General features: G+C 38.8%; 1 protein-coding gene across 3 annotated transcripts in view; it reads right to left on the bottom strand.

Annotated features, from left to right (window-relative positions):
- LOC126249507 (uncharacterized) overlaps nt 1-27,277 on the bottom strand; it is a 155,632-nt gene that overhangs the window by 79,506 nt on the left and 48,849 nt on the right. For all 3 annotated transcript variants that reach the window (XM_049951170.1, XM_049951162.1, XM_049951178.1), the window contains exon 3: nt 11,884-11,960. In XM_049951170.1, coding sequence (XP_049807127.1) covers nt 11,884-11,960 — 77 coding nt within the window. The remainder of the gene's footprint in view (nt 1-11,883; nt 11,961-27,277) is intronic.

Raw genomic sequence — 27,277 nt, 5'->3', positions numbered from 1 at the left:
AGGTGAACCTTATTGAACATGCCTAGGATAGATTGGAAAGGGCTGTTTATGGACAACGTGACCCACCAACCACTCTGAGGGATCTATGCCAAATAACCGTTGGGGAGTGGGACAATCTGTACCAACAGTGCCTCGATGAACTTGTGGACAGCATGTCATGACAAATACAGGTACGTATCAGTCAAAGAGGACGTGCTACTGGGTATTAGAGGTACTAGTGTATACAGCAATCTGGACCACCATTGCTGAAGGTCTCACTGTATGGTGGTACAATATGCGAAGTATGGTTTTCATTAGCAATAAAATGGGCTGAAATGATGTGTATGTTGATCTCTACTCCAATTTTCTGTACAGGTTCCAGAACAGAGGTGATGCAAACCTTTTTATGTGTGTATTTCGTGAAAAATTTCAAAATACTTGCATCTTGGTAGAGATCAATAGAGAAACTGCTTTAAGGGAAGATTCCATAAAAATACATTCTTGAATTCTGCATTATTTTAGTGCAGCTACTTTCACAATAATGATAAAATATTCTTGATTCACATCAGAGGTGATGGAAGATAGAACTTTTTTAAAAAATTTTTAAACGAAGTAGTTTTTCAGTGTAGCACTTCTCTGTGCATAGTGCTTTACCAGTTTGTGTTTCAGTTACTTCTACGCCTACTGTACCGCCCAGGATTCAGTTCTAGCACAGCAAGTGCTATCAAGTACGTCATTTCTGTGATACATTTGGAACACACATTTGGGGCAAGTTTTCTGTAATTATTACTTTATTAATGATATCACTACTGCAAAAATGACTATTTTTTAATAATTTAGCATTACATACACATTTACAGATATTTTGTAGGATGAAATTGGAAAGAAAAGTACATGGATAGGTTTTGAACTTTTATCACTAGCGTGATAACCATGGACTTTAGTGAGTAGGCTATGCTCGCTAGGTCAAAACAGAACTATTGTTACAGGTGTAACTCATACATATAAAAATTCAACAAGCATTTTCTGGGAAACTAGGGGCACTGCGTGGAAAATGGCTAGCCAGATACTCAGAACAGGTGCTTCAGCAACATACTAATCAAAACCGGTGAATAAAAGGTCTAATGGTCCCTTGTGGGTTTGATCATTTAAAAAAAAAAAAATGTATGCTATTTGACAAATGTTTATTGATCAAGAATTACCCACAACAGCTTTCACACTTTGTTTGCTGAGAGGAGGCCATGTCAGTATGTTGTGTAGCTATGACATTCATTCACTACAACGTCAGCATCTTGAGAGTTACACTTTTCTTTTGCGACACCTTTCAGCTATAGTCATACTGGGCTAGTATTTTAGAATGGCTTGTCCGAACTGACTAATATTAAACTTATCAAAGTCGGAATATACACACGTATTCTCAAATTAGGTACTAGTACATGAAAATACAATGATTAATGTTACTTAACTCCATATTATCTCTGAGTTTTTAAATTTGTTACGGTGTGGAACACCACTGTGCTCTACATGGCATGGCATGGCATAGATATGTTCCTTGGAAATCTTCCTTCACTTGTTTTATGTGAGTCCATAAAGCATCAGCAACAGTTGCTAGAGAAGCATAATAAATGAGCATCTCTTAGATACAATCAGAGGGACATGAAAACCAGGGAAGCAGAGAAAATCATAATTCTTGGAAGAGCCTTTGCAGGTTTCTAAGTAAGTAAGTCAAGCAATATCTTGCTGAAATATGGCATGTCAGTTTGCCTACAGTAGAGGCAGTAGGTCAGGCTCTCAATTCTTCCCAATTTAGATATGCTTTTCAGATTGCTCTCAATACATAGAAGTTAAGATTGCATGCTATATCCAATGACAAAAACAGCACTTGCATTTATCTGTTACTCTGCTCAGAAATGCAATGTTTCACACCAAAAACACCACTATCACTGATGGACTTTATAGTAGGATCTGACAAAAAAATTCAATTGAGTATTCGTTCATTCTTTTCTGTCACTTGTGATTGTGATTCCTGAACAACAGATGACTACTCAGTTGCATCCAAATCAACAACCTAAATCACATCAGATTTCGAACTTTCAATTGACACTTATTTGATTGCTCTAGCACTAAACCAACACCGAAGACAAAATTCTATGGTCTGTTATAACGATAGAAGCAAATGGTCATTATCTCAACCTGTAAATACATGACATGATCCAAAAAGTATTGTGTTGCTGATATGACATCCTTCTATGCACTAGTTACACCCAAGCATCAATGAAGTAGTGGTGTTACTGTACAAAATGAAGTTTCACAATATGACAGATTAAATTACTGGATACCTACAATCCTGATGCATGTGAACATTATGGGCCAATATGCCTTTTGAATTTTAAGAGGAAAACATTCTTTGACATTTCCTCCTCAATTGAGGACTCTTTACTGATTGAGCTCTGTAGGATATGGATCTTTTCACTCACACAAGAGAAAGAGACGGGGCAGTCTTTGTGAATACTGAAATGTTCAAACTTTCAACGTACAATAAAGTTAAACATTGTTCACTATAAACAGAATGCTAACAGCATTGTAAACAGGTACGTATGCATCATGTAAGGGGCCCACAATCCCTTACCCAATTATAAACACATTTTTGCCTTACACATGTCGATGGTAGGGAAAATCTACTGTCATGCGCCGCTAGTGCTAAGACAATAAGAGACAGGGTTCAAGTTTGGAGTCCATCGAGCTGGAGCGAAACCGTACTGGCTGAGTGTGTCCCTACCACCGAGGGTCGATCCTCAGCAAAACTTTACCGATTCCTTACAAATGATATTTCTGACAAGTTTTTAAAAGTTTACAGTGTGCCGTATTTTTGTGTTCATATCAACTACGTCAGCCATCCCGCAGTGAGGATTGTGTGTGTTAATCACTGCTACAGAGTGTGATACAATACCAAGAATTCTAATCTCTGATGAGATGAACCATAATTAGAAGTGTGAGACTGAAGTAGTATCTGCCTCATATTGTATTTAAACATAATATAGAAGTCAAACAGTGTAAAACATTTTGGCGTTGGTCATTGTAAAACCCTTTGTCATTGTTGTGAACATCATTGAGCAGCTGCATCCTGATTAGAAATGACCCTCAAAGCAGCTAAATCCAATCATCATTTATCTATCAGGCCATGGGCACATAAAAATTACAACTAGGCTGCTATTTTGGTTAATAACAACTGACATCATCAGATCAAAATGACTGTTGCATTGGGGAAAGGAGATGTTCAACATCTAACTTATTGGCTTCACAGATTACAGCATCGCAACTTCCAACCACTCATGATTATTACTTCACAATGATTATCCCATACCAGCAATTACCGCATATTATCAATGTCTTGCTCATGATGCATTCACAAGCTGCTATGCCCACTAAGTTCTTCCCTTAGAAGATGAGAGTCCATTGACAGCACTACCACTGAACTATTCAAGTCTTTTATTGAACAGTGGAATGTCATAATGTCATCTCTCAGGTTTATAATAAATAGAAGTAAAATGAAATACTACCAGTAGCACTTTTTTAAAAACTGAAACAAAAGTCAAATTTTTTTTAAAACAAACTAAAGACAAATACAGCTAAGAGAAAAAAGTCTGGTGGACCACTGGCACACTGGGAACAAAATAGTGTACCAAATGAAACAAACCTGAGACACGGTAAACCAACTGCAGTGGTAGTTCTCCATAATCAGAGCTAAGTTTTTATGGCAACAAAATAATGACACAGAGGCAGCCAAATAAACAACATTTACATCTGCCATGTTTCTTTACCAGGTACTAGATGAAATATGATGCTGGTGCACTGGAATTAAGTGGCTCAACAGGAAGATTTGTACAAAACATGAGAGCAATCACAAATCCAATAAATAGAGCACAATCAACACACAGTTGAGTGGAGTGGGCATTCAACCCAATTAATTCTCTGAATTAAAGCTTTCTTTGGTAATGGGTCTTGTTGAGGAAGACAAATATTTTGGTGCTCATCTTCACTCAATCTACAAACTACTGTGGCTACAGAAGCTTAGAATGCTAACAATGTAGCACTGTTCATAGTAAAACCATCCCTGAATTTGGGTCTTAAATGCAAATTCTCTCATTTCATCCACACTCATGGCAACTGAATATAAAGCATAATACAACAATGAAAGCGCTTTTAATGCCCACAGTTCACACACATTTTAACAACATATTACACACAATGAAGTTATTACTTGTCTCCTTAGAATTGCAAAGTTTGTCAGAAACCAGTCTCTCTCTCTCTTGTGTATATTGATAATCCCTTATAGTAGTCCAAACAACAAAGGAACATTAGGGGAAAAAATTCGCGTTTGTGCAGTGCTAGGGGAGTGTATCATGAACAACACACTAAAAATCCTGACTGGTGTGGCGGAAACATGGGATGGGAGATGTTTAAAGGTCACTAAGTTTTTCCTGAATAACTCAAAAACTGTGGCTCCTAGTAAAAATGTTTCCCAGTAAAAAATTAAACTATATTAAATTTCCTACAAAAAGAGCCCTATCAATGTTTCCTCTAGGACTATTAGTTTCCATGCCGCAGGGGGTGGAAAAATCACAGATTGTTAAAAATAGTGTTTCTGTTATAAAATTAATATTTATTGTTAAATGAAATGGGTTAAGAATGAATATTAAATTAGTGTACCACATTTCAGTGCAACAAAATGGTAATAAGGGCTAAACTGTGTTCTCTTGTGAAACAGGACGGAAAGGGGGAGAAGGAAGGGTGAAAATTTTGACGGAAGGTACACCGCCCTAGACTGCTGTCATGCACTTCACTTTTCACAGGTCTGCAAACTGAAGAGCAAGCAGACAATTCCCAATTCTCTCTACTGCACAATGTCTTTAAAAGCAACTACAGCATTTTTCACAAAGTTATACCAATCCTTCTGCAGCTAGTCTTATGAATCACTGACGATGCCGTGTGCACACATTTCCAGGAGTATTTATTTTCCACCAAGTGTGTTAACACTGCACAGAATACATACTACTAATGCAAGAAACGCATGTGGACAGAATCTATGTAAGTCTCTGCATACTGCTCTACACTGCTAGAGGGAAACTGATTACTAGTCATCCTGTATAGCAGCTGTAGTGTTCTTCTGAGAAGGGACACTTCCCCCACCACAAGTGCTTCTCACTTTCCAGTTTACAAATACACTATACCTAACAAGCATTTCCTATCCAGTTCTCTCATCTGAGTAGAAAAATAATTGATCTTGTGTTTATATTGTGGAGTTATTTTCAGTTTATTAAGTGAATACACACTTGTGTATTTGTTTCCAGTTATGAAGTGAGCTATTGTGTAAAAAAAAAAAAAAAAAGCTCCAAAGCTGAAGCTATCACCTGTGTACCATATTGAAGAGCCTGTCTCAAATGCAATACAATGTCAATATCAAATCAAACAGTGGAAAGTCAAGGTAGGAATATCAATAACGTAGAACAAGACAGATTGTTACTTACCACACAGTAATCACGCCAAGTTGCAGAGAGGCACAATTAAGAGACACAGAGAGACTCGCGTACAGCTACACACACCACACACACACACACACACACACACACACACACACACACCCACACCTCATGCATGCATGACTGCCAACTCCAGCATATCAGGATGGAATGCTCATCAGGTGAGATGCAAGCAGCAATCTGGAAGGGGTGGGGAAGAGGAATGGGGTAGTACAGGCGCAGCGTTAGGATGTTGTGGGTCATGGAGGTGGGGAAAAAAGGAGTTGGGCTGGGTTATTTTGGGGGAGGAGACCAGTTGGCAGAAAAGCCCTGCACACTCCACCTGACAGCACTCATCTCTCTCCCTACCTGTACACTACTATCCCTTCCTCTTCCCCACCCCCTACAGATTGCTGCTTGCATCCCATGTCACGTTGCATTCCGGCTCAAGAGGCTGGAGTTGGCAGTCGTGTATGCGTGAGGCGTGCTTGCTTGTGTGTGTGTGTGTGTGTGTGTGTGTGTGTGTGTGTGTGTGTGTGTGTGTGTGTGTCTTGTTTATGGCAAGTAGCAATCTGTCTTTTCCTACATTGTTAACAATGTCAGTATGTTTTGAGCAATGTTGATTTCATTGTCACTACTATCAGAAGCTGGAATACTTTTCACAGCACAAGGGGTATCAAATGCATTACCCCAGCCTCAGCTCTTCCATCATCTGTAGAGGTCCAGAGGTGAACTGCCTCCCTCTGTAATCAAGCAGGTCACCAAAGTGTCAGACGTTTCAACAGAACTCAAGCAATGCATTACAATAGGTTACTGTTATCTGTCATATTCAACCAGACATACTGGCACCCACCCTGAAAGATATACTATGGATGGTGCACAAGTGGCACCATTCAGCACAGCCTACTCTGCAAGTGCCAACAATTCCTGAACGGAACAGGTATATGTAGTCTACCACTTGCATAAAGGCAAGAGAAACGCAATAACTTTCAGGACATTCATTAATTCACTGAGTGACTACAACATAGTTACATGGCTTCATAATAAATACTATCAATGACAAAAAGCAAAAAGACTACACATTTACCAATCCAATCTATTTCCCACCAACATTACATAGGTTACTGACAACATCACACTTACAATTTAAGCACTTCTCAGACACTGTTTATAGGAATGTATTTCACATAAAAGCTCACTTAACAACTGCAAACAAGTATTCCAACACCAAAACGGAAAATAAGTCCACTATATAAACACAAGCTCAGTGAAGTTATTTTGTCTATTCACATAAAAGAACTAGACAAGAAATACCAGAGAGGGATAGTCTGCCTGTAAAAAGAAAAGCGAGCAGCACTGGTGTAGAGGATATTGCTTATTCCAGAAGAACACTACAACAGCCGTACACTATGGCTAAGAATCCATTTCTTCTCTAGCAGTGTGGATCAGTGTGCAGAGATTTACAGACAATTTATCCATATGTTTTTCTAGCATTAACATTTTTAGCATATCCTACATTAAATGTTGTGTTAACATACTTTTTGGAAAATGAACAACCCCTGGTAATGTGTGTTCACTGTGTAGCCAGTGATTAATGAGGCAAGCTGCAGACAGTTTGGTATAACTTTGTGAAATACCCTGTACTGGCTTTTCGTGACATAGTGGGGTATAGAGAATGGGACTCTCCTGCTCGCTCTTCAGTTCACAGATCTGCAAAGGGGGAAAGCACATTACCACAATCAGGCTACCAACCTTACGTCAAGCATCTAACCTATAGACCCCTTCCCCCCATCCAGCCTGCCACATGCCATGAACACAGATTATTCCCTGATAGGTTCTGATGCACTTAGATGTGCCACATGCATTTTATTTGATTTTTCCCCCACCCTTGACCTGCTTCACTCGACAACAAACTTTGTTTTGTTGTTGTTATTGTTGTTGTCTTCAGTCCAGAGACTGGTTTGTTCTAGCTCTCCAGGCTACTCTATCCTGTGCAAGCTTCTTCATCTCCCAGTACCTACTGCAGCCTACATCCTTATGAATCTGCTTAATGTATTCATCTCTGTTTCCCTCTACGAGTTTTACCCACGCTGTCCTCCAACACTAAATTGGCGATCCCTTGATGCCTCAGAACATGTCCTACCAACAAATACCTTCTTCTAGTCAAGTTGTGCCACAAACTCCTCTTCTCCCCAATTCTATCTCTTCATTAGTTATGTGATCTAGCCATCTAATCTTCAGCATTCTTCTGTAGCACAACATTCTGAAAGCTTCTATTCTCTTCTATTCCAAACTATTTATCGTCCATGTTTCACTTCCATACATGGCTACACACCATACAAATAATTCCAGAAATGACTCCCTGACCCTTAAATCTATACTCAATGTTAACAAACTTCTCTTCTTCAGAAACACTTTCCTTGCCATTGCCAGTCTACATTTTATATCCTCTCTACTTCGACCATCATCAGTTATTTTGCTCCCCAAATAGCAAAACTCCTTTACTACTTTAAGTGTGTCATTTCCTAATCTAATTCACTCAGCATCACCCGACTTAATTCGACTACATTCCATTATCCTCATTCTGCTTTTGTTAATGTTATCTTATATCCTCCTTTCAAGACACCGTCCATTCCATTCAACTGCTCTTCCAGATCTTTTGCTGTCTCTGACAGAAGTACAATGACTTCAGCAAACCTCAAAGCTTTTATTTCTTCTCTATGGATTTTTAATTCCTACTCTGAATTTTTCTTTTGTTTCCTTTACTGCTTGCTCAATATACAGATTGAATAACATCGGGGATAGGCTACAGCCCTGTCTCACTCCCTTCCCAACCGCTGCTTCCCTTTCATGCACCTCGACTCATAACTGTCATCTGGTTTCTGTACAAATTGTAAATAGCCTCTCGCTCCCTGTATTTTACCCCTGCCACCTTTGGAATTTGAAAGAGAGTATTCCAGTCAACACTGTCAAAAGCTTTCTCCAAGTCTACAAATGCTAGAAATGTAGGTTTGCCTTTCCTTAATCTATCTTCTAAGGTAAGTCGTAGGGTCAGTATTGCCTCACATGTTCCAATATTTCTACAGAACCCAAACTGATCTTCCCTGAAGTCGGTTTCTACCAGTTTTTTCATTCGTCTGTAAAGAATTTGCATTAGCATTTTGCAGCCGTGGCTTATTAAACTGATAGTTCGGTAATTTTCACATCTGTCAACACCTGCTATACATTTGGGATTGGAATTATTATATTCTTCTTGAAGTCTGAGGGTATTTCGCCTGTCCATACATCTTGCTCACTAAATGGTGGAGTTTTGTCAGGATTGGCTCTCCCAAGGCTGTCAGTAGTTCTAATGGAATATTGTTCCCGGGGTCCTGTTTCAACTTAGGTCTTTCAGTGCTCTGTCATACTCTTCACACAGTATCGTATCTCCCATTTCATCTTCATCTACATCCTCTTCCATTTCCATAATATTGTACTCAAGTACATCGCCCTTGTATAGACCCTCTATATGCTCCTTTCACCTTTCTGCTTTCCCTTCTTTGCTTAGAACTGGGTTTCCGTCTGAGCTCTTGATATTCATACAAGTGGTTCTCTTTTCTCCGAAGGTGTCTCTAAGTTTCCTGTAGGCAGTATCTACCTTACCCCTAGTGAGATAAGCCTCTACATCCTTACATTTGTCCACTAGCCGCTTAGCCATTTTGCACTTCCTGTCGATCTCATTTTTGAGACGTTTATATTCCTTTTTGCCTGCTTCATTTACTGCATTTTTATATTTACTCCTTTCATCAATTAAATTCAATATTTCTTCTGTTACCCAAGGATTTCTACTAGCCCTTGTCTTTTTGCCTACCTGATCCTCTGCTGCCTTCACTACTTCATCCCTCAAAGCTACCCATTCTTCTTCTACTGCATTTCTTTCCCCCATTCCTGTCAATTGTTCCCTTATGCTCTCCCTGAAACACTCTACAACCTCTGGTTTAGTCAGTTTATCCAGGTCCCATCTCCTTAAATTCCCACCTTTTTGCAGTTTCTTCAGTTTTAATCTACAGTTCATAACCAATAGATTGTGGTCAGAGTCCACATCTGCCCAGGGAAATGTCTTACAATTTAAAACCTGGTTCCTAAATCTCTGTCTTACCATTATATAATCTGAGACCTTCTAGTATCTCCAGAATTCATCCACATACACAACCCTCTTTCACGATTCTTGAAACAAGTGTTAGCTGTGATTAAGTTATGCTCTGTGCAAAATTCTACCAGACTGCTTCCTCTCATTTCTTACCCCAAATCCATATTCACCAACTACGTTTCCTTCTCTTCCTTTTCCTACTATTGAATTCCAATCACCCGTGACTATTAAATTTTCATCTCTCTTCACTATCTGAATAATTTCTTTTATCTCATCATACATTTCATCAATTTCTTCGTCATCTGCAGAGCTAATTGGCATATAAACTGGTACTACTTTAGTAGGCGTGGGCTTCGTGTCTATCTTGGTCACAATAATGCATTCACTATGCTGTTTGTAGTAGCTTACCCGCACTCCCATTTTTTTAAATTCATTATTAAACCTACTCCTGCATTACCCCTTTTTGATTTTGTACTTATAACCCTCTCTTCACCTGACCAAAAGTCTTGTTCCTCCTGCCACCGAACTTCACTAATTCCCACTATATCTAACTTTAACCTATCCATTTCCCTTTTTAAATTTTCTTACCTACCTGCCCGATTAAGGGATCTGACATTCCATGCTCCTATCCGTAGAACACCAGTTTTCTTTCTCCTGATAACAACGTCCTCCTGAGTAGTCCTCGCCCGGAGATCCAAATGGGGGACTATTTTACCTCCAGAATATTTTACCCAAGAGGACGCCATCATCATTTAACCATACAGTAAAGCTGCATGCCCTCGGGAAAAATTACGACTGCGGTTTTCCCTTGCTTTCAGCCGTTTGCAGTACCAGCACAGCAAGGCCATTTTGGTTAGTGTTACAAGGCCAGAACAGTGAATCATCCAGACTGTTGCCCCTGCAACTACTGAAAAGGCTGCTGCCCCTCTTCAGGAACCATACGTTTGTCTGGCCTCTCAACAGATACCCCGCCATTGTGGTCGCATATACGGTACGCCTACCTGCATCGCAGAGGCATGCGTGCCTCCCCACCAATGGCAAGGTCCATGGTTCATGGGGGGAGGGGGGGACTTTGTTTTATGCTGTTAAAATAAATTTTTTTAATAATTACGATTTTTCAATGTCCTGTAATGCAGGAACTATGTCATTGTAGGGGGGAAAATAATGAACAGGACTTTTTCTGTGGCAAATTTAATGTATTTTAATTTTGTATTGGGAAACATTTTCAGTAGAAGCCACAATTACTGAGATCTTAAAAAAACAAAAATTTACCATTAAATGCCCCCCCCCCCCCACTACTATCACCCCATCAGTCAGGTTTTTCCGTGACCCTCCCCCCATACCCCCAAACACTGTTCAAAAAATTTGCGACTACATGAATTTTTTCCCCAGAGTTGACTTTTTTTTTTTAGTCTTCACTGACTTTCATAACACACACCACTTTCAACTTACAGAATTGAAGATACAGTGAGTGGTACAATTGGCTCATAATGCATTTTTGTATGTGTATTCTCATACACAATTTACTTACAATCATGGCATTATTTATAAAATATTACATTTTGTTTTGCCATATTTATGGCTTAACTATGCAGCTATCTCAATGAGCTATTTATGTCAGAGATGTAAGTCTCATTACACTTTTTTTTATCTTTGATGAACATAGTTTTATTTGATGTAAATATTTCAGGCTATATTCTGTCCTGAACTATCTATATATTAAATAATTTTATCCATATTATCAATATATTTTTTGTTTGGAACTCAGTTTATTTGTTGGCTTTTTTGTCTTGTGTAGATCTCTAAACAATGGAAAATCCAGAATGGAATGTAACAATCAGCGCGCGTGCGCGTGCGCGTGTGTGTGCGTGCGCGTGCGTGCGTCAAAAGCTATAATCGTGTGAATCTTTTTGTTGTGCCTATCACGATTCAGCATCTCCACTATATAACTTGTCTAAAATGTTCATATGGCTCTCCCCTTCCACTCTATGAAGAATTGTAATGCTACTTCTTATGTCTAGTTCAGAGTACTGTTTGCAAGATGAGTACTCAATTTGGAGAGATTGGTTTTGCTTTTGTTTCTATGTTCATCAGAATGTAACAGCAGTTAATGATATTCAAATGAAGAAGGAGTAAAAATGGTTAGTTCGTGCAAGACATGTAGCCTACAGTGTGTCACAGGAGAAGTGATGAGGAGGATACTTCACTTTAAAGAGGACAAGAGCTATTTAAATAAAATTTATGCAACTATTTTACCTTCATCACATTTCTTCCTGATGCGAAGAGCTGCCGTTGTGTCACTTTCTTAGCAGAATGTGGTAGCAACAGTCCACCTAAAATACGAATGAAACATTCATTTATCATCCTCTTTGATATTTAAATAATGGTGTGAGGACTGATCAACTCTCACTGTACTAATAATGTTTGGTAAGTGTGGTGAAAATATGTTTAAGATCTCCTTTTACAAACACATTCTTCATCCCTGATTATACATTTTTTCCTATAACCTTTCACGAAAACATGCCAACCTCTGCAAAATAGTAGTTGATAGCAATGATTATTTTCTCATTGAATGCATATTTATTCCCATTCTAGAAGACAATCAAGGATGAGGAAGCAATTTAAATCCTAAATCAAACATTTCTGTCACTGTGACTGCTGGAATAACTACAGAATGGTGTATTGTCCTGGTGAAACGCCTTTTTGTGCAAGGCAGTTGTAAGTGTCGAGAAGTATTAAAGGTAAGAAGTGGTTGAGAAGGGCTTGAGACAAGGTTGTAGCCTATCCTTGATGATGTTCAATCTATACACTGAGCAAGGAAACCAAAGAAAAATTTGATGAAGGAGTCAAAATTCAAGGCGGAGAAATAAAAATTTTGAGGTTTGCTGAAAACACTATAATTCTGTCTGAGGAAGCAAAGGACATAGAAAAGACGTTGAACAAAATAGTATTTTGAAAAGAGGATATAAGGTGAAAGCAAACCAAGGGTACTGGAATACAATCGAATTAAAACAAGCAGCCTAGGTTAGGAAATGATTTTCTGCCACTGCTTGGTTAGGGAAAGACGAAAGGATGTGGGTCTTTCCCTCAACAAAGATGATGTGACTTACCGAACGAAAGTGCTGGCAGGTCGATAGACACACAAACATACACAAACACACACACAAAATTCAAGCTTTCGCAACAAACTGTTGCCTCATCAGGAAAGAGGGAAGGAGGGGGAAAGACGAAAGGATGTGGGTTTTAAGGGAGAGGGTAAGGAGTCATTCCAATCCCGGGAGCAGAAAGACTTACCTTAGGGGGAAAAAAGGACAATGTTTCCCTCTATTATATATATATATATATATATATATATATATATATATATATATATATATATATATGAGAGAGAGAGAGAGAGAGAGAGAGAGAGAGAGAGAGAGGGAAACATTCCACGTAGGAAAAATATATCTAAAAACAAAGATGATGTGACTTACCAAATGAAAGTGCTGGCAGGTCGACAGACACACAAACAAACACAAACATACACACACACAAAATTCAAGCTTTCGCAACAAACTGTTGCCTCATCAGGAAAGAGGGAAGGAGAGGGAAAGACGAAAGGATGTGGGTTTTAAGGGAGAGGGTAAGGAGTCATTCCAATCCCAGGAGCGGAAAGACTTACCTTAGGGGGAAAAAAGGACGGGTATACACTCGCAAACACACATATCCATCCACACATATACAGACACAAGCAGACATATATATATCAGCCGTATACATTCCTTAATAAAGCCCAAAAATGTTAGTAGTATAGAAATCCATCGGCAAAAAAGTAATCTGTTAGTATCAAGTGGGATCTGAAATTTTATATTACTTACATAATTCCTTTTCTTGTTGGTCTTAACATAAAGTAATCCACAACACACTGAAATAATTTTGATTGTCATTATATACCAAAAACATTCAGTTATGTTGCAAATATCTTTCTTACAAGGAACCCCTTGAGTGCAAGGTTGCAAGTTCAATCTTTAGTAAGGCTGATTTGAAAGTAACAATTACAGACAATCTGTAATAGTCGGCAATCATGCTTTTTATTGCGCAATATGCTGTGAACCACTGATGAAGGGAAACTGGCAGTTTACACATCCCTAGATTTCCAGAAAGCATTCACACAATGCCACACTACAGATTGTTAATTAATGTCAGCACATACAGAATAAGTTCTCAGATACGTGAGTGGCTCGAAGACTTCTTAAGTGATATAATCCAATATGTTGTCTTGGACAGTGTATGTTCATTGGAGACAGGTGTATCATCAGCAGTACCCAAGAGAAATGTGATAAGACCACTCTTATTAAGTGTATACACAGACAATCTGATGCCAGGGTGTGCAGCAATCTGTTACTATTTGTTACAAATACCTTAGTATACGGGAAAGTGTCATCATTGGGTGACTGCAGGAGGATGCAGGAAGACATGGGAAAAGTTTCTTTTGGTATGATGAAAAGCAGCTATCTCTAAATGCAAAAAAACTTAGTTACTGCAAATGAATAGAAAAAAACAATTCCTTAACATTCAATTACCGTATCACAGGTAGTGTTGTACTGTTTGGTACAGTTACACTGCCGTAGCGTAGCAGAGCAACATGAAATGAACAAGCACATGAGGCTGGTTTTACAGAAGGCAAATCGTCAGCTTCGGTCCACTGGGAGATGTCTAGAGAAGTGTAGCTCCCTACAAAGTAGTCTACACAAGGAACATAGTATTTTAAAAGACAACGATCACTTTAGATCACAAATGATGTTTATTTTTCCAATAACCTGTTATAGATACAGAAATATTATTTACACCAGTACGTAAAACTGAAATTAATACAGTAGATCAGGGATAACATTTATTCACCTTTTACAACATTAAATAAGCAGCATAGCTACAAAATAAAAATACATTGTGTATATACACGACAGTAACACTTTTGAGGTGATGCGCAGAGCCTCTGTACATGCAAGGGAGCACCATTTGTCAACTGTTTTTCTTTTTACGACCTTCAGCTTCCCTATGCTAGCAGAGTTCCATCCATAAAGTCACCACATGTGATCAATTTAATAACCAGTAGAGTGGTGCTACAATACTAGAAGATGGAGTGACAAGTGGAGAAATCTGAAAATTTCCAACATATTCTTCTGTTTGAGATCAACAGGTGGGTTACAGCAGCGGAGGCAGCCAGAAACATTTGCGCTGTGTATGGGGATAATGCCTCAATGGACAGAACATGACAAGAAAATGGTTTTCTAGCTTTAAGAAGGATCATTTTGACATCAGTGATTCCACATTCAGGTACACCTAAGGGTTTGATGAAGAGGTTAATCCATAATGATCCATGTCACTGTACTCAAGAATTGGCAAATGTGATGAAATGTGATCATTCCTCTATTGTGTGACATTTACACACAATGGGAGAGGTTCAAAAATCGGATGTATGGGCACTGCATGCTTTAAGACAAAATCACAAAAATCTGCGACTGGATATATGTACATCTGTTTGCTTGTCATCAATTGGTTCTTGATGTTAACGTAAGGAAAAGAAAGGAATGACTGGGCCCAAACAAAGCAGCAATTTCCCGTACAAAGACCTGTGCATACCCACAAAATACAATGTTATACATATGGTAGAACAGCGATGATGTGGTATACTAAGAATTTCTTCCTCGAAGTGTAACCATCACTGCTGACATTTATTGTCAACAAATGAGAAATCTTGCAGACATAATCCAAGAACAACTAAGAAGACTCCTTGAAGTGTAGCTACTCCACAATACTACCCACTCGTATTTTGCTAGACTGACAAAAAACACTATACAGTGAAATTCTGCTTTTACACTTTTCAAGGGACTTCAGAAAAATGGTGGAAAACGTGGGAGAATGTAACATGTGGGAAATAAAGTCTTAAGCTGTAAAAGTTACGTATAGGATACCCCTTGCACTTTATGTATGATATATGTACATAACAGGCATCAAAAGACTTGTCAGGGTCTTGTTTATTATCTATTTAAGGTTTATTATCTAATAAAAACTGCTGATGTAACTGGAACTGGTAAATAGGAACATTTCACACAATTTCGTATGTCACAATCAATGTTTTTTAAAGTCTGCAGCTGTCATTAATTTTTTAAATAATGAAATACTGCACTAGTTATGTATTTTTCATGCTTAGCACGACACATTTCAAGAATTTTCCCTTGTGTGCATAAGTACACAAGCATGTGTACATAAGTATTCTGTGTGGTGTTTGAATATGTGTTATTCTGCATCTCTTGCACTGTAGTCACCTTTTTGAGGTTATCAGGTACTGTGTCTCATCAGTTCTGTAGAAAACCACACACGCGCACACTCACATTGTATGTTTGTGTAACATCACAAAAAATACATATGTAAATACTGCACTTGACAACAAGAATAAATTCTTGAAGCACGTTTTTCTCAGCATGAATAAAATACATAACCAGCGCTGTGTTCAAATTACAAACATTGACCAATGCAAAGTGAAGGTCGGCATCATCTAGCATTCCAAGTGGCCATACGCCGAAACACACTAAATATGGTTCGACAAAGGTGTCACGATTATCACAATAACCATGAAACTGCGTTTGTTTAGTAGAGACACTTTGGACTGTTCATGATATCTTCATTCGAACGAACCTAGTTACTCCCATCAGCCACCACGCCAAGTAGAGCTTGGCAGCGGCGGGAGAGACGTCACAAATTGTTCCAACTTTTACACGTTCACCAATTCATATCCGATGAGCAGAGTGCCCTGATGTCAATAAACTTAACCACGTAATATCTGTAAACACTACTGGACAACAAACATCATGCCAGTGTCATTTTTTCTCCACAAACATTATTTCGTAATGCGTAAATTGCGGGAAAATTATAAATAATAAAATTTTCTCGGGCTTCCAGCTGCGTCAGGTGGTTAAAATCCCACGGGCTTTCGACCGAGCTCTCCTCGGTCATTGTCAAGTGTTAAGACTGACTGCTGTGTCGCCATGGCCGCGTCGTCATTTACGGTAATGTTTTCAATCTGCATCTGTCGCGCCCATTTTCACCTCGCGATGGTCAGGTCCCAGGCTGTGCTGAGCTGCAAACCGCCGTCCTTGTTGATGGTGTTTTCAGAGGTTTTTATTTCAATAGCTTCTTTTATGACACTATCCCAAAATCCCTTCGTCCTCATAACGACAGATGTTTCGTCGAATAGAATTCGGTGTCCATTTTCTAAGGCGTGTTCTGCCACGACTGATTTTTCTGGATAGCGTAGGCATAAGCACCTCTTGTGTTCTGCCCGGCGTTGCTCCACAGTGCGTACTGTTTGGCCGACGTAGTAACAGCCACACTGACATGGTATCTTGTACACTCCAGGCGTTCTAAGTCTTAGGTCGTCCTTTACAGGCCTCATGAGCAGTTGAATTTTTGCTGGGGGCCTGAACACCAATGAAATGTTATATCTCTTCAGGAGCCGGCTAATCTTTCCCGACACTGTACCACAGAAAACCTGAGTTTCTTGCTTTCTTCTTATGTGGTGTTCTCTTCTCTGTTGGTGTGTTTCTTGCGTGTCACCCCAGATATAGCCTGTGACACCTGTCTGGCTGTGCCCGTTTTCCCGGAAGACTTTTCGGAGGTGGCTCAGTTCTAGTGGCAGACTTTCAGCGTCTGAGACAACTTAAGCACGATCAATGAGGGTATTCAGAGTGCCACATTTTTGTGCCGGATGGTGGTGGCTGAGAGCGTGCAGCATGTGTCGGTTTCCTGTAGACAATATGGCTGAGGTGCCCATTTGTTTTCCATTGTACGAGAACGTCAAGGAAGGGCAATGCACTATCTGTCTCTACTTCCATCGTAAACTTTATGTGGCCGTGAATACTTTTCAGATGTTCTAAGAATTCTCCCAGTTTTTCACAACCATGGGGCCAGATGATAAAAGTGTCATCAACGTAATGATAAAAACAACTTGGCTTAGCTAGAGCCGTGTGCAAGGCAATGTCTTCAAATTTTTCCATAAAAAGGTTGGCTATGGAAGGAGCTAATGGGCTTCCTATAGCCACGCCCTCCAACTGGTCAAAATACTGGCTGTCACGTACGAAATACGACGATGTCAACGTGTGCTTAAACAGTCCCACAATTGTGCTATCAAATAACTGCCCATTACCGTGGGTAACAAACGATCACTAGTGCTGCCACTCCAATGATAATATGTGATTGCCAGCAGCCAGTAAACTAAATCTGTTCCACTGCATGCCTATCATTTTGTTATAAAACATGTAGTTAAGAACAGTGAATTATTTTCAGATAAAGATTAGTATCTAAGAATCTTTAGAGAAGTTAAAAATGAAATTATAAAAGGGGTCAATCCAAATGAAGTGGGGTCCAATAAAATTAAGTTGGTTGCTTGACCATTTTTGAATATTTTAATTTTTTATATGTAATTACCCTATAATTGAGAAGTTCAAAACAGTTTTTTAAAAAAATTTACCTTTCACCTTTACTGAATGGCGGCCATTTTCGTTTGTATGCGCATGACAATGTTTCAGTTTAGAGACGTTAGCAAAAATATGAATATCTCTGCGCTGGGTTAAGTAACAACACTGCAGTTTTTAGAAAAGTGTCCTCTACAACATTGTCTATTACACAAAATACCCTAAATCAAAAAAGAACCAGTCAAAATGACAACCAAAGTTTGGTATCCAAATTTTCAAAAATCCACTTTTTAGGCCCAAAAATAACAAACAAGGAGTGATTTATGAGAGTATTTTTTTCCTATAGTTAGATATCATACACTACTAGCCTCATATAGAGCAATAACACTTATAAATGTTTCTTTAATTTTCTAATGAATTTTTGAAATTTGAAAATTTTCATTTTTCGTGAAGTTTGGGGTAAGCTATCTCAGGTGGGACTGAATATAAAAATATGATTTATGCACAGTTTGTATACCTATATGATAGCAACGTACTGTAAAAACTTCAACATTGATATCCGACTGAACAAAGATATGAATTTTGGAAAATGAGATAATTCACTTTACAACTGATCTCATGGCTGTTGCCTATTCATGTGTGATATTGGCAGCATATAATCAATTATTATTGAAGTAAGGCACTGAATTATATACAAAAAGTGGAAATGTCACTGAAATTAACATTTATATTATTTTGACATACTTAAAATAAATATTTTCAATTAACATCCTTCAAGATGCGACTGTTCCTAAAATTGGTGGTGAATGTTAAGAACACTTATTTCTTCAGACAGCTTCTGTGATATAGAATAAGACCTCCCAGTTGTTGTGGTAAGTCCAAGCACCGAAAGTTTCCTTAAAACATTTTTCATTGGTATCCAAACGTTGACACTAATAGATTTCTTGAATGGTGTTCTTGGGCCAGCAGGGAGAGGGGAAAAAAAATCATTGTTTTCCAAACTTATTCTTTCAATCTCTGCAAGTCACCACTGTCCATCATACACACATGCCACCATGTCATTCAACGTTAATGAGACAATTATCCTCATAAATTTCGGTTTCTGATGTTACATAGCATCGAACTAAGTTTTCTGCAATACCAAGGAATTTGTGGAAATGCCTTGTTCCTTTTATTGCTATACAGTTTTCAAATTTGGTTTGAAGTGTTGTTTTCATATGCAGAACCACTTCTTTCTTGATCAGAAAATAGGTAATGCCTTTAATATTATCCTTACAAAAGATATGCATGTCCTGTACTGTGTGAATTTAGTCTGTGGTTGGTCTTTTAGGCTGGCTGCACTTCACATTTTGTTGTACTCCTACTCCATCACATACATTATGCATTTTTACTATGGCAAGATGCAAAAGAGTGCCATTCAGCCTCCAACCCAAAGTCTACTTTGTTGTTACACAGATTTGAAAAATTCTTTTTGTTCTAATACTGACTACCACTTCCATCTGAAAAGTATATCAGCTTCTCAACCTTGGGAAAATTTTCTTTTATGTAACTTATTACACACTTTTGAAACACATGTACAGCCAAAGTGTTGTGCTCCAAATAGTCGCTTAGAATGCAAACTGAAGAACTGCAAAATTCTCATTTTTAAAGTAGAGAATAAGTGGATGCACTGCTGCCTGGTCACTGACTCAGTGCTACCCTAGTATTGCATCCTGAATCACAAATGTAAAATTTTCTGCAAAGTCAGATAGTACTATGCATTCAGTTTCATGACATTGTGCTTTTTTGTCCTTCAAAAACTTTGGATTTTAGAAACATAGTGGTGACTTTTGAGTTTTTGTAAGTTATCAGTAAAGATTCCAAGTACTCTCCCTGAGATTTATCCACTGTTATCATTTCTGTCCTGTCAGTTGTGACCCACTGTTCGAAGGTAATACTGTCTGGCATTTCCTCATCATATTCGTGAAACAATTCAGTAACTGTTTCCGTATCAGGGCATTTATTACACAAACTCATAATGCAGTCATAACTGATAGTGTCACAGACCATTAAATCTAGTAACTCTTTGTAGCTAAGATCACCGAGTTTTGCACCCGCAATCATCAGTTTGACATTTTGATGGAATAAACAAACAGATACGGAGTATGTCCCTGAGGTCCCAGCCAAAATACATCGATTACGGCGGAGGTCACAAAATTTTGACCTTCCAATTTTGCATTCACGATGAGAATTTTTGAAATCTACATAAAGTTCATTTAAATTTGACAGCACTAGTCATTTCTGCTTTGTTACTTGAACTCCATTTATAACAACTCTTTTGCTATTTTTGCAACCTGGGGACATTCTCCTGTTTTCATCATCTTCAAAAACTGCTGGATCTTTTTAATTGTTTGTTCACTTATACTTACTCTCCTTTCTTCTTTCCTAAAACTGGAAGAATGCCTTGCTCTTTCACTAATTTGCAGGTTACTTTAACCAAACGATGGGAAACGCTGAACTCGTGAACCCTTACAGCTTACACTGCACACATGAAATATAACAATTCCCTGTTCACATCACTCTCCCCCAAGTGTCAACGGAATTTGGGGTTGAAATGTATTCTCCTCAATGAGGACCATAACGAATGGTCACACTTATGGTGTCGATATGTCACAGTACAGTGTCATGTTCGAGCTCGGTACTTGGGTGCGTCGGAGCAGGCAACAGCTAGTGCGAAGCTTTGTGACTTGGTTCCACTTAATGGACTGGCAGTTGTCAGTGGTCAACAATGGGTGCATCCTGAAAAGAGCCAACTGTACAGTGGGTGCATCCTGAAAAGAGCCAGCTATGGCAGCTATACTTTATGTTGGTGGATAAGGCCTGGTGAAACTGATGTTATTTTGAGTGGCCGTATAGTGCAACTGACAGACCTCACAGCCATTCATAGACTAGTTGCCTATTATGGATGCTTCTGATAAACATCTGATTGAGTTTAATAATGAAAACTGAGGGCATGGTGTCTGCTTGTAAGGTGATTTAAATTGTGTTTGAACAAGTGCTTCACTATTTCAGCTGAAACTGAGGCAGTAACTGTACCTTTAGGTGTCCTAGATTTTGAGGGCATCCACTTGTTTGGTTAACTTGCCTAGAGATTACTTTGCTTGTCCAGATATTGGCTCACTTCCTTGGTTAACAGCAACTTTTTCAGTACCTGCCCCTTTGACTGGCCAAAGCTAAATTGTTTTGATTGGGTTTTATTCAGAAACTGGGGTAAGCCATTTCCTTCAAGATTGGGTTCTTCTAGCCACTGTGAGATTTATATGGTTCCATTAGTCATTGCCGAGTTCAATGAACTGAAGTTAGTTTAATTATGGCAGTACTCACTGATCAATTTACTTCCTTAAAATTTTACTGTTAAATATTTTAAATTTCTTTAAAAGATGGGGCTCTTCTAGTTACTATCCTCTGAGTCATTACTACACTGAAGTTCTTAATCACAAAGGGTGTATACACAGACAAGGAAAAAAAATTCCCGGATTTCCCGACTAAAAGTACACTTTCTACCAGATGAAAACACAGTTTTTCCACATTGAGTGACAGTATATTTTCCCTTGGAACTGTAAAACTTATCAATCTTTTGAATGGTTATGCTTTTATACACGGGTGTAGAATTCCCGGCACTTTAGAAACAAAACTCAGGGAAAAAACACGTTTTGGAAAGATCTTTGATGTGCATATTTTCGTATTACGAAAGTATAAATTCTAATTCCATCAAAAACTGCAAGTTACTTTCCCAAGCACTGAAATCGAGATTGCGATGCGCTTTTGTAAGCCAGTCATAGCTCATGTCACGTGATCTCACCAGCCAATGACAGCAGATATTCAGAGCATAGGACACATGATGAGTCAGCCAATTAGCAACATCACTGTTAACTAGCGCGGACACACAAACAAGAAAAGTTAATGGTTTAAACTGATATACATATTGTTACTACAAGAAAAGAAAAGCTTTTGTGTATAACGTTGGTCTCTAAGGTTAATAAGCGGCAAGAGAAGCCAAGCATCCATCTATAATGTTGATCTTTTTGCGCGTGTTACACTTTAAGATATATCAAACAAATGTGGCAGTAAAATTTTTAATAACGAGATAAATGTCTGATCTGCTGGGCTCGAAAATCTTCTAAATGGCTCATCATCAAGGAGTTTATTTTTAAATGATAGTCAAACGCTGTGTGATTTAAGAAATTCGTCGTACATTCTCGCACATCGCTCAACTTGCATTAAAGGAAATTTACTTTGAATCACCATTCGCAATATTTTCCCGCGAACTGTTAGAAATAGGTTCATTTCAGCAGTTGCCAGAGAGTGCCAGATGACAGGTGACATCGCACTTGCGCAGCTACGATGACGGAGGATGCCCGTATGTTCATAATTGTAAAGCATTAAAAGATCTTACATTATGTCATAAAAGAAACAAGACATCAGAGGATACCCCAAGAGCATTGGAATGAGCACATTTAAAGTGCATACTTTAAGTGCACATTCATATGTCCAGATTCCCAATGAAGTAGTGCTCAACCTGATATTTTAAGCTTTTCAGTGTGGTTTTCGGGATGTAAATTTTCTTGGTGTACCAGTACTGTATTATCTCATGTTTGGTTCTTTATTAGGGCATAATGCCACATGTGCTAGATGATGAAAATGTACACTTGAAATGAAGCGAACAGTTGAACCTAACCAATAGTGTGGAATGAAACACTTCGTTTCAAATACACTGACTGCCTCAGCGGAAAAGATTAATAAAGGCCAAATATCTGTAGCATACCGACAAAAACAACTTCGTTGTTCTGCAAGGGGATTAATGCTTGACTGTCAGAAAGGTGGAAATAAAATAAAATCTGAAACTAATAACAAATTTTGCCTTCCATAATTATGTGAATGTATTTTAATTCACTTGATAGCTTCTGGCCACAGAAATCTGTTTTGTTTTCATTTGATGTGATAGCATTAAACGAAGAGGAAGCAGTAAGATCACGGGTCACGTGGAGACTACCCACTTCCCCACTATAACTCAGACTGCTCTGCCCATCAGCCCCGGATCTATGATATTTCTGAACTGGGACAATACTTGATAGCTTCTACTATAACAAAGAGGCGAGCCTGGAAGAAAATGAGGTAACAATGCAGCCTCTGCAATAGCAGCTTTTTTCTGACCAATGATGTTGTCTTTTCATCAGTCCAATATAGCATGTCTCCAGACTTAGGAAAAATCTTTTAGCATTGCACTGAGAGATGCTGCCAACAGTGCATGACTGTGCACAAAAAACTGATTAAATTTTGTGAAGCTCAAGAAATGACAAAATTCTCATATTATCGTGGGATGGGGAAACTGAGAGATAGCTTCCACTCTATTTTGAGGTAACAGAATTCCTTGTGATGGTGTTTACTTCTGTCACACCAAAGACATATTTTTTCGGGTTAATCACTAAGCCACGTACTTTTAGACTAGTGAACAGTTGCTGTAGATGTGCCACATGCTCTGCCTCATTAGACAACACTACAAGCAAGTAATCAATGGAGATGTAACAAAACCCTCAATCTCTAGTTACTTCACATGAAGCACTGGTAAGTCTAAGCACTACTGCATAATCCAAAGAACATTCGCACAAATTCATGAAGTCCGAATGGAGTGCAAACAGCGGTTTTGGGTATACCTTCCGGTGATGAAAGGCATGGTGAGGTTGATCATGGAGAAAACAGTCTTACCATAAATGTGTATGTGTGGCACAGAATATCAGGTATCGTTCTGGCGTTAAAATTAACAATAGATGGTACCCGTTATTTTTCTTGGGAGTATACGGAGCTGAGAGTTTTAGTTACTATTTGAAGGGGGAAAGATCCCTAGTTCTAACACAAAAGAGAACTCTAGCTTTGCCATCTTTAGTTTTTTTATTTTTTTATTTCATATACACAACGAGGCTGTGTGCAAACTAGCGGTACTGGTGTAGTGACAAAGTAACGTACCGTTGAGTGTCTTACCAGTGCTGGGGTAGGTGATGACAGGTGATTTCAGGGAACTGATGAATCACCTGCAATCACTATGATGCCAGCATGATTAGGTAAGTTGTAGAATCAAGGATGTATCAAACTGTGAAGATCTGGTAGGAGGCTATAAATAGATAACAAGTTCACTCCAACAATCTGATACAGGACATCAGCAACAATCAAGCTTCAGACGAATTCTCATCGGAGATTGAAGTTTAGATGTAAGGTGATGTAACCGTAATTCTTCATGGAAGATCTATTTTCAGTATATGGGTGATTGCCATTAGTATTCTGTGAGGAAGATGAGACTTTGTAGGGATATGAAATGGAATTCTCACATAGGCTTAGTCATGGGTAAAGCAGGTGATATACTTTGGTTTATTGGTAGAATACTGGGGAAGTGCTATCAGTTTACAAAAGAGATTGCTTACAACTCATTCTTGCGACCGTTCTAGAATATGGTTCAAGTGTGTCGAAACAGGGGATATTGAAAGTTTATCAACAAATTTTCTAAAACTGGCTTTAAATGATGACTCTAGAAATATACTACAACCCCTACATATCACTCAGATAGGGATCGTGAGGATAAGATTAGAATAATTACTGCACACATAGACGCATTCAAAAAAATCATTCTTCCAATGTTCCACACATGGCTGGAACAGGAAGAAAGCCTAATAACTAATACAATGGGATGTACCCTCAGCCATGCATCTCACAGTGGTTTGTAGATTATAGATGTAGATGTAAAAGAAAGGTAAAATGAGATCAGCACACACATTAATGAGATATTGCAGCTGTTACGAATAGTCAATGGCTGTCGAGCTTGAAATCAGTGACCATCACTACTGATTTCCAGCAGAATTTCCCTTGTCAGAGTGTGGTCGACATTTCTGAGCTTCAGCTCCAAATTTGTGATACCAGCAAATATTATCCCAAGTGGATGAACACTTGTTTCTGCTAGAAGAGTGTTGCCATCACAATGCACATGTGAAGCACCGTATTTGTAGGGCTGCAACTTGCTAAGAAAGCTCAGCTACTTGTGGTTGGTTGGTTGGTTGGTTGGTTGGGGGAAGAGACCAAACAGCGAGGTTATCGGTCTCATAGGGTTAGGGAAGGATGGGGAAGGAAGTCGGCCGTGCCCTTTCAAAGGAACCATCCCGGCATTTGCCTGGAGCGATTTAGGGAAATCACGGAAAACCTAAATCAGGATGGCCGGACGCGGGATTGAACCGTCGTCCTTCCGAATGTGAGTCCAGTGTGCTAACCACTGCGCCACATCGCTCGGTAGCTACTTGTGCTTGCAGTGGTTACAGAGAAGTCTGTTTTGGCGGAGACAGCTATGACACTCATCAATGGAAACATCTTTAATACCTGACTAGCAGTTTCCGCAAAAGCACTGAGATCACCAGTGCATCCACATGCAAGTGTAACAGCCGTATATTCCACAGAATATCGTAATTAATTGCGTTGCCTGCCAGTTTGTGAAAGCAACAAAGTAGTTGAGATGATGGGACACTGCTGAGTTCCTCATGCAGAGCAAGTTTTCAAGTAGCATAGTTTATGACTGTGACAATTTCATTATCAGTGTGTGCTTGATAGTCTTATCTTCCAATGCTTGGCGGTGAAGCCAGGATGTCCTCTACTTCTGTAGCCATTGGCTCATTAAGTGCAACCACCGCATAACTGTATGAGCTTTGTTGAGGGACGTGGCCCAAGCAAATTGGCTTCTAGATGGATAAAACACAGTGCAGGATTATTTGACCAGCAAGGTGGTGGTTTCACACCAATCTAAGGATCATGTTTGCCACTAGGAAGTTAATGTTTGTCATGGCTCGCGTTGATTATGTGATGTGGTTGCTCACAAGTGATTTTGCATGACCCAGTTGATACAAAAGCTTATGCACAATTTTATTGCTCTGATGCACAATTCAGTTCTTCTGCATGCTACGTTATTGTTCTGACACGATTCAAAAATGTGGAGTCAGCAAATGTGTGTAAATGCCATGAACTGCTACATGGGAAAGGGAGAGATGTTAGATATACTTGAGTGACAAATTGGCAGTATGGCTGCATACTGGTTGAAGAGTATTCTTCCTTTTGGTACAGTAGTAACCAGCTTTGATCTTTCTTTGTCAGAATTCCGACAGAGTCTCTCAGTGTGGTCATGGAAGAGTAACAATTGATAGAATTCAGAGCTTCTGCCTTAGTCTCCTGCTTTCTTCACTCAAAAGACCATTGCTCTTGCTACTCAAAATGCTGCAAGGTTTTATGCTGACAGCCTGCACCTTAATCTTCAGAATTCCTTACTCCATCACAGCACACACAATCTTCTAAACTGACTAGACTCTGGGAAGGATTATTCAATGCCTTGATAAATCTGAAGTAAATCATCTAATGGACATTGCTGCATTTTTCAAACATGCCCACTAAATATATAGCCTCCAGATCGCTTTTCATAATTGCCAATACAAATCCAAAAGCACATCTAACAAATAATTTAAGCTCTTGTCGGATACTTAACCAACTCAAAATTAGAAGAACATCCTATCAACAAATATAGAAACATAACCTAAGACTATAATCTGTTCAAACATTGGCCAAACACCACATTAGCAATTGTGGGCTCATTGGAAGTGGTACCGCTTTTGGTTTTCGCTAAGCACAGAACCAGTTCATCTAGCCAGTTGGTAGTGCAAATATATTGAATGAGCAGTCTTTATTGTCATGAAGTTCCATTTATTCACAAACACAAAGCTCTAGCAGGAGCCAAAATATTTTTCTCAGGAAAAAAGGCAAGATTAATCGAGAACCAAAGCACTTCAAAATTAGAATCTGGCATTTACGTGTAACCGTACAGCCACCGATATAACAATGTACATGAAATCATAAAGTCGTATTTACACAGAGTTTAAAAACTTATTTCTGTTTGCAACTTTTTCCGCAATATCGTTCGCTGTTTGTCCCCCCACCAATATTAGTAAAACATACTTGCACATATACATTCACATTGTCTGTTACACATTTCACACTGTGTATTCACATCAAGAGCTACACTATGACAAGTGAAGAGGAAGAATTAATGATACTCGAGGAATTTTTTTGAAAGATATAGCTGCCATCGGTGGACAAAAACATAATACAGGAAGTGAGGCACAAGTGACACGCTG

Source organism: Schistocerca nitens, chromosome 1 (assembly GCF_023898315.1).
Source record: "Schistocerca nitens isolate TAMUIC-IGC-003100 chromosome 1, iqSchNite1.1, whole genome shotgun sequence".
NCBI lineage: Eukaryota > Metazoa > Arthropoda > Insecta > Orthoptera > Acrididae > Schistocerca > Schistocerca nitens.
The sequence above is the reverse complement of the archived record's forward strand: the minus strand, read 5'-3'. Positions and strand labels throughout refer to the sequence as shown.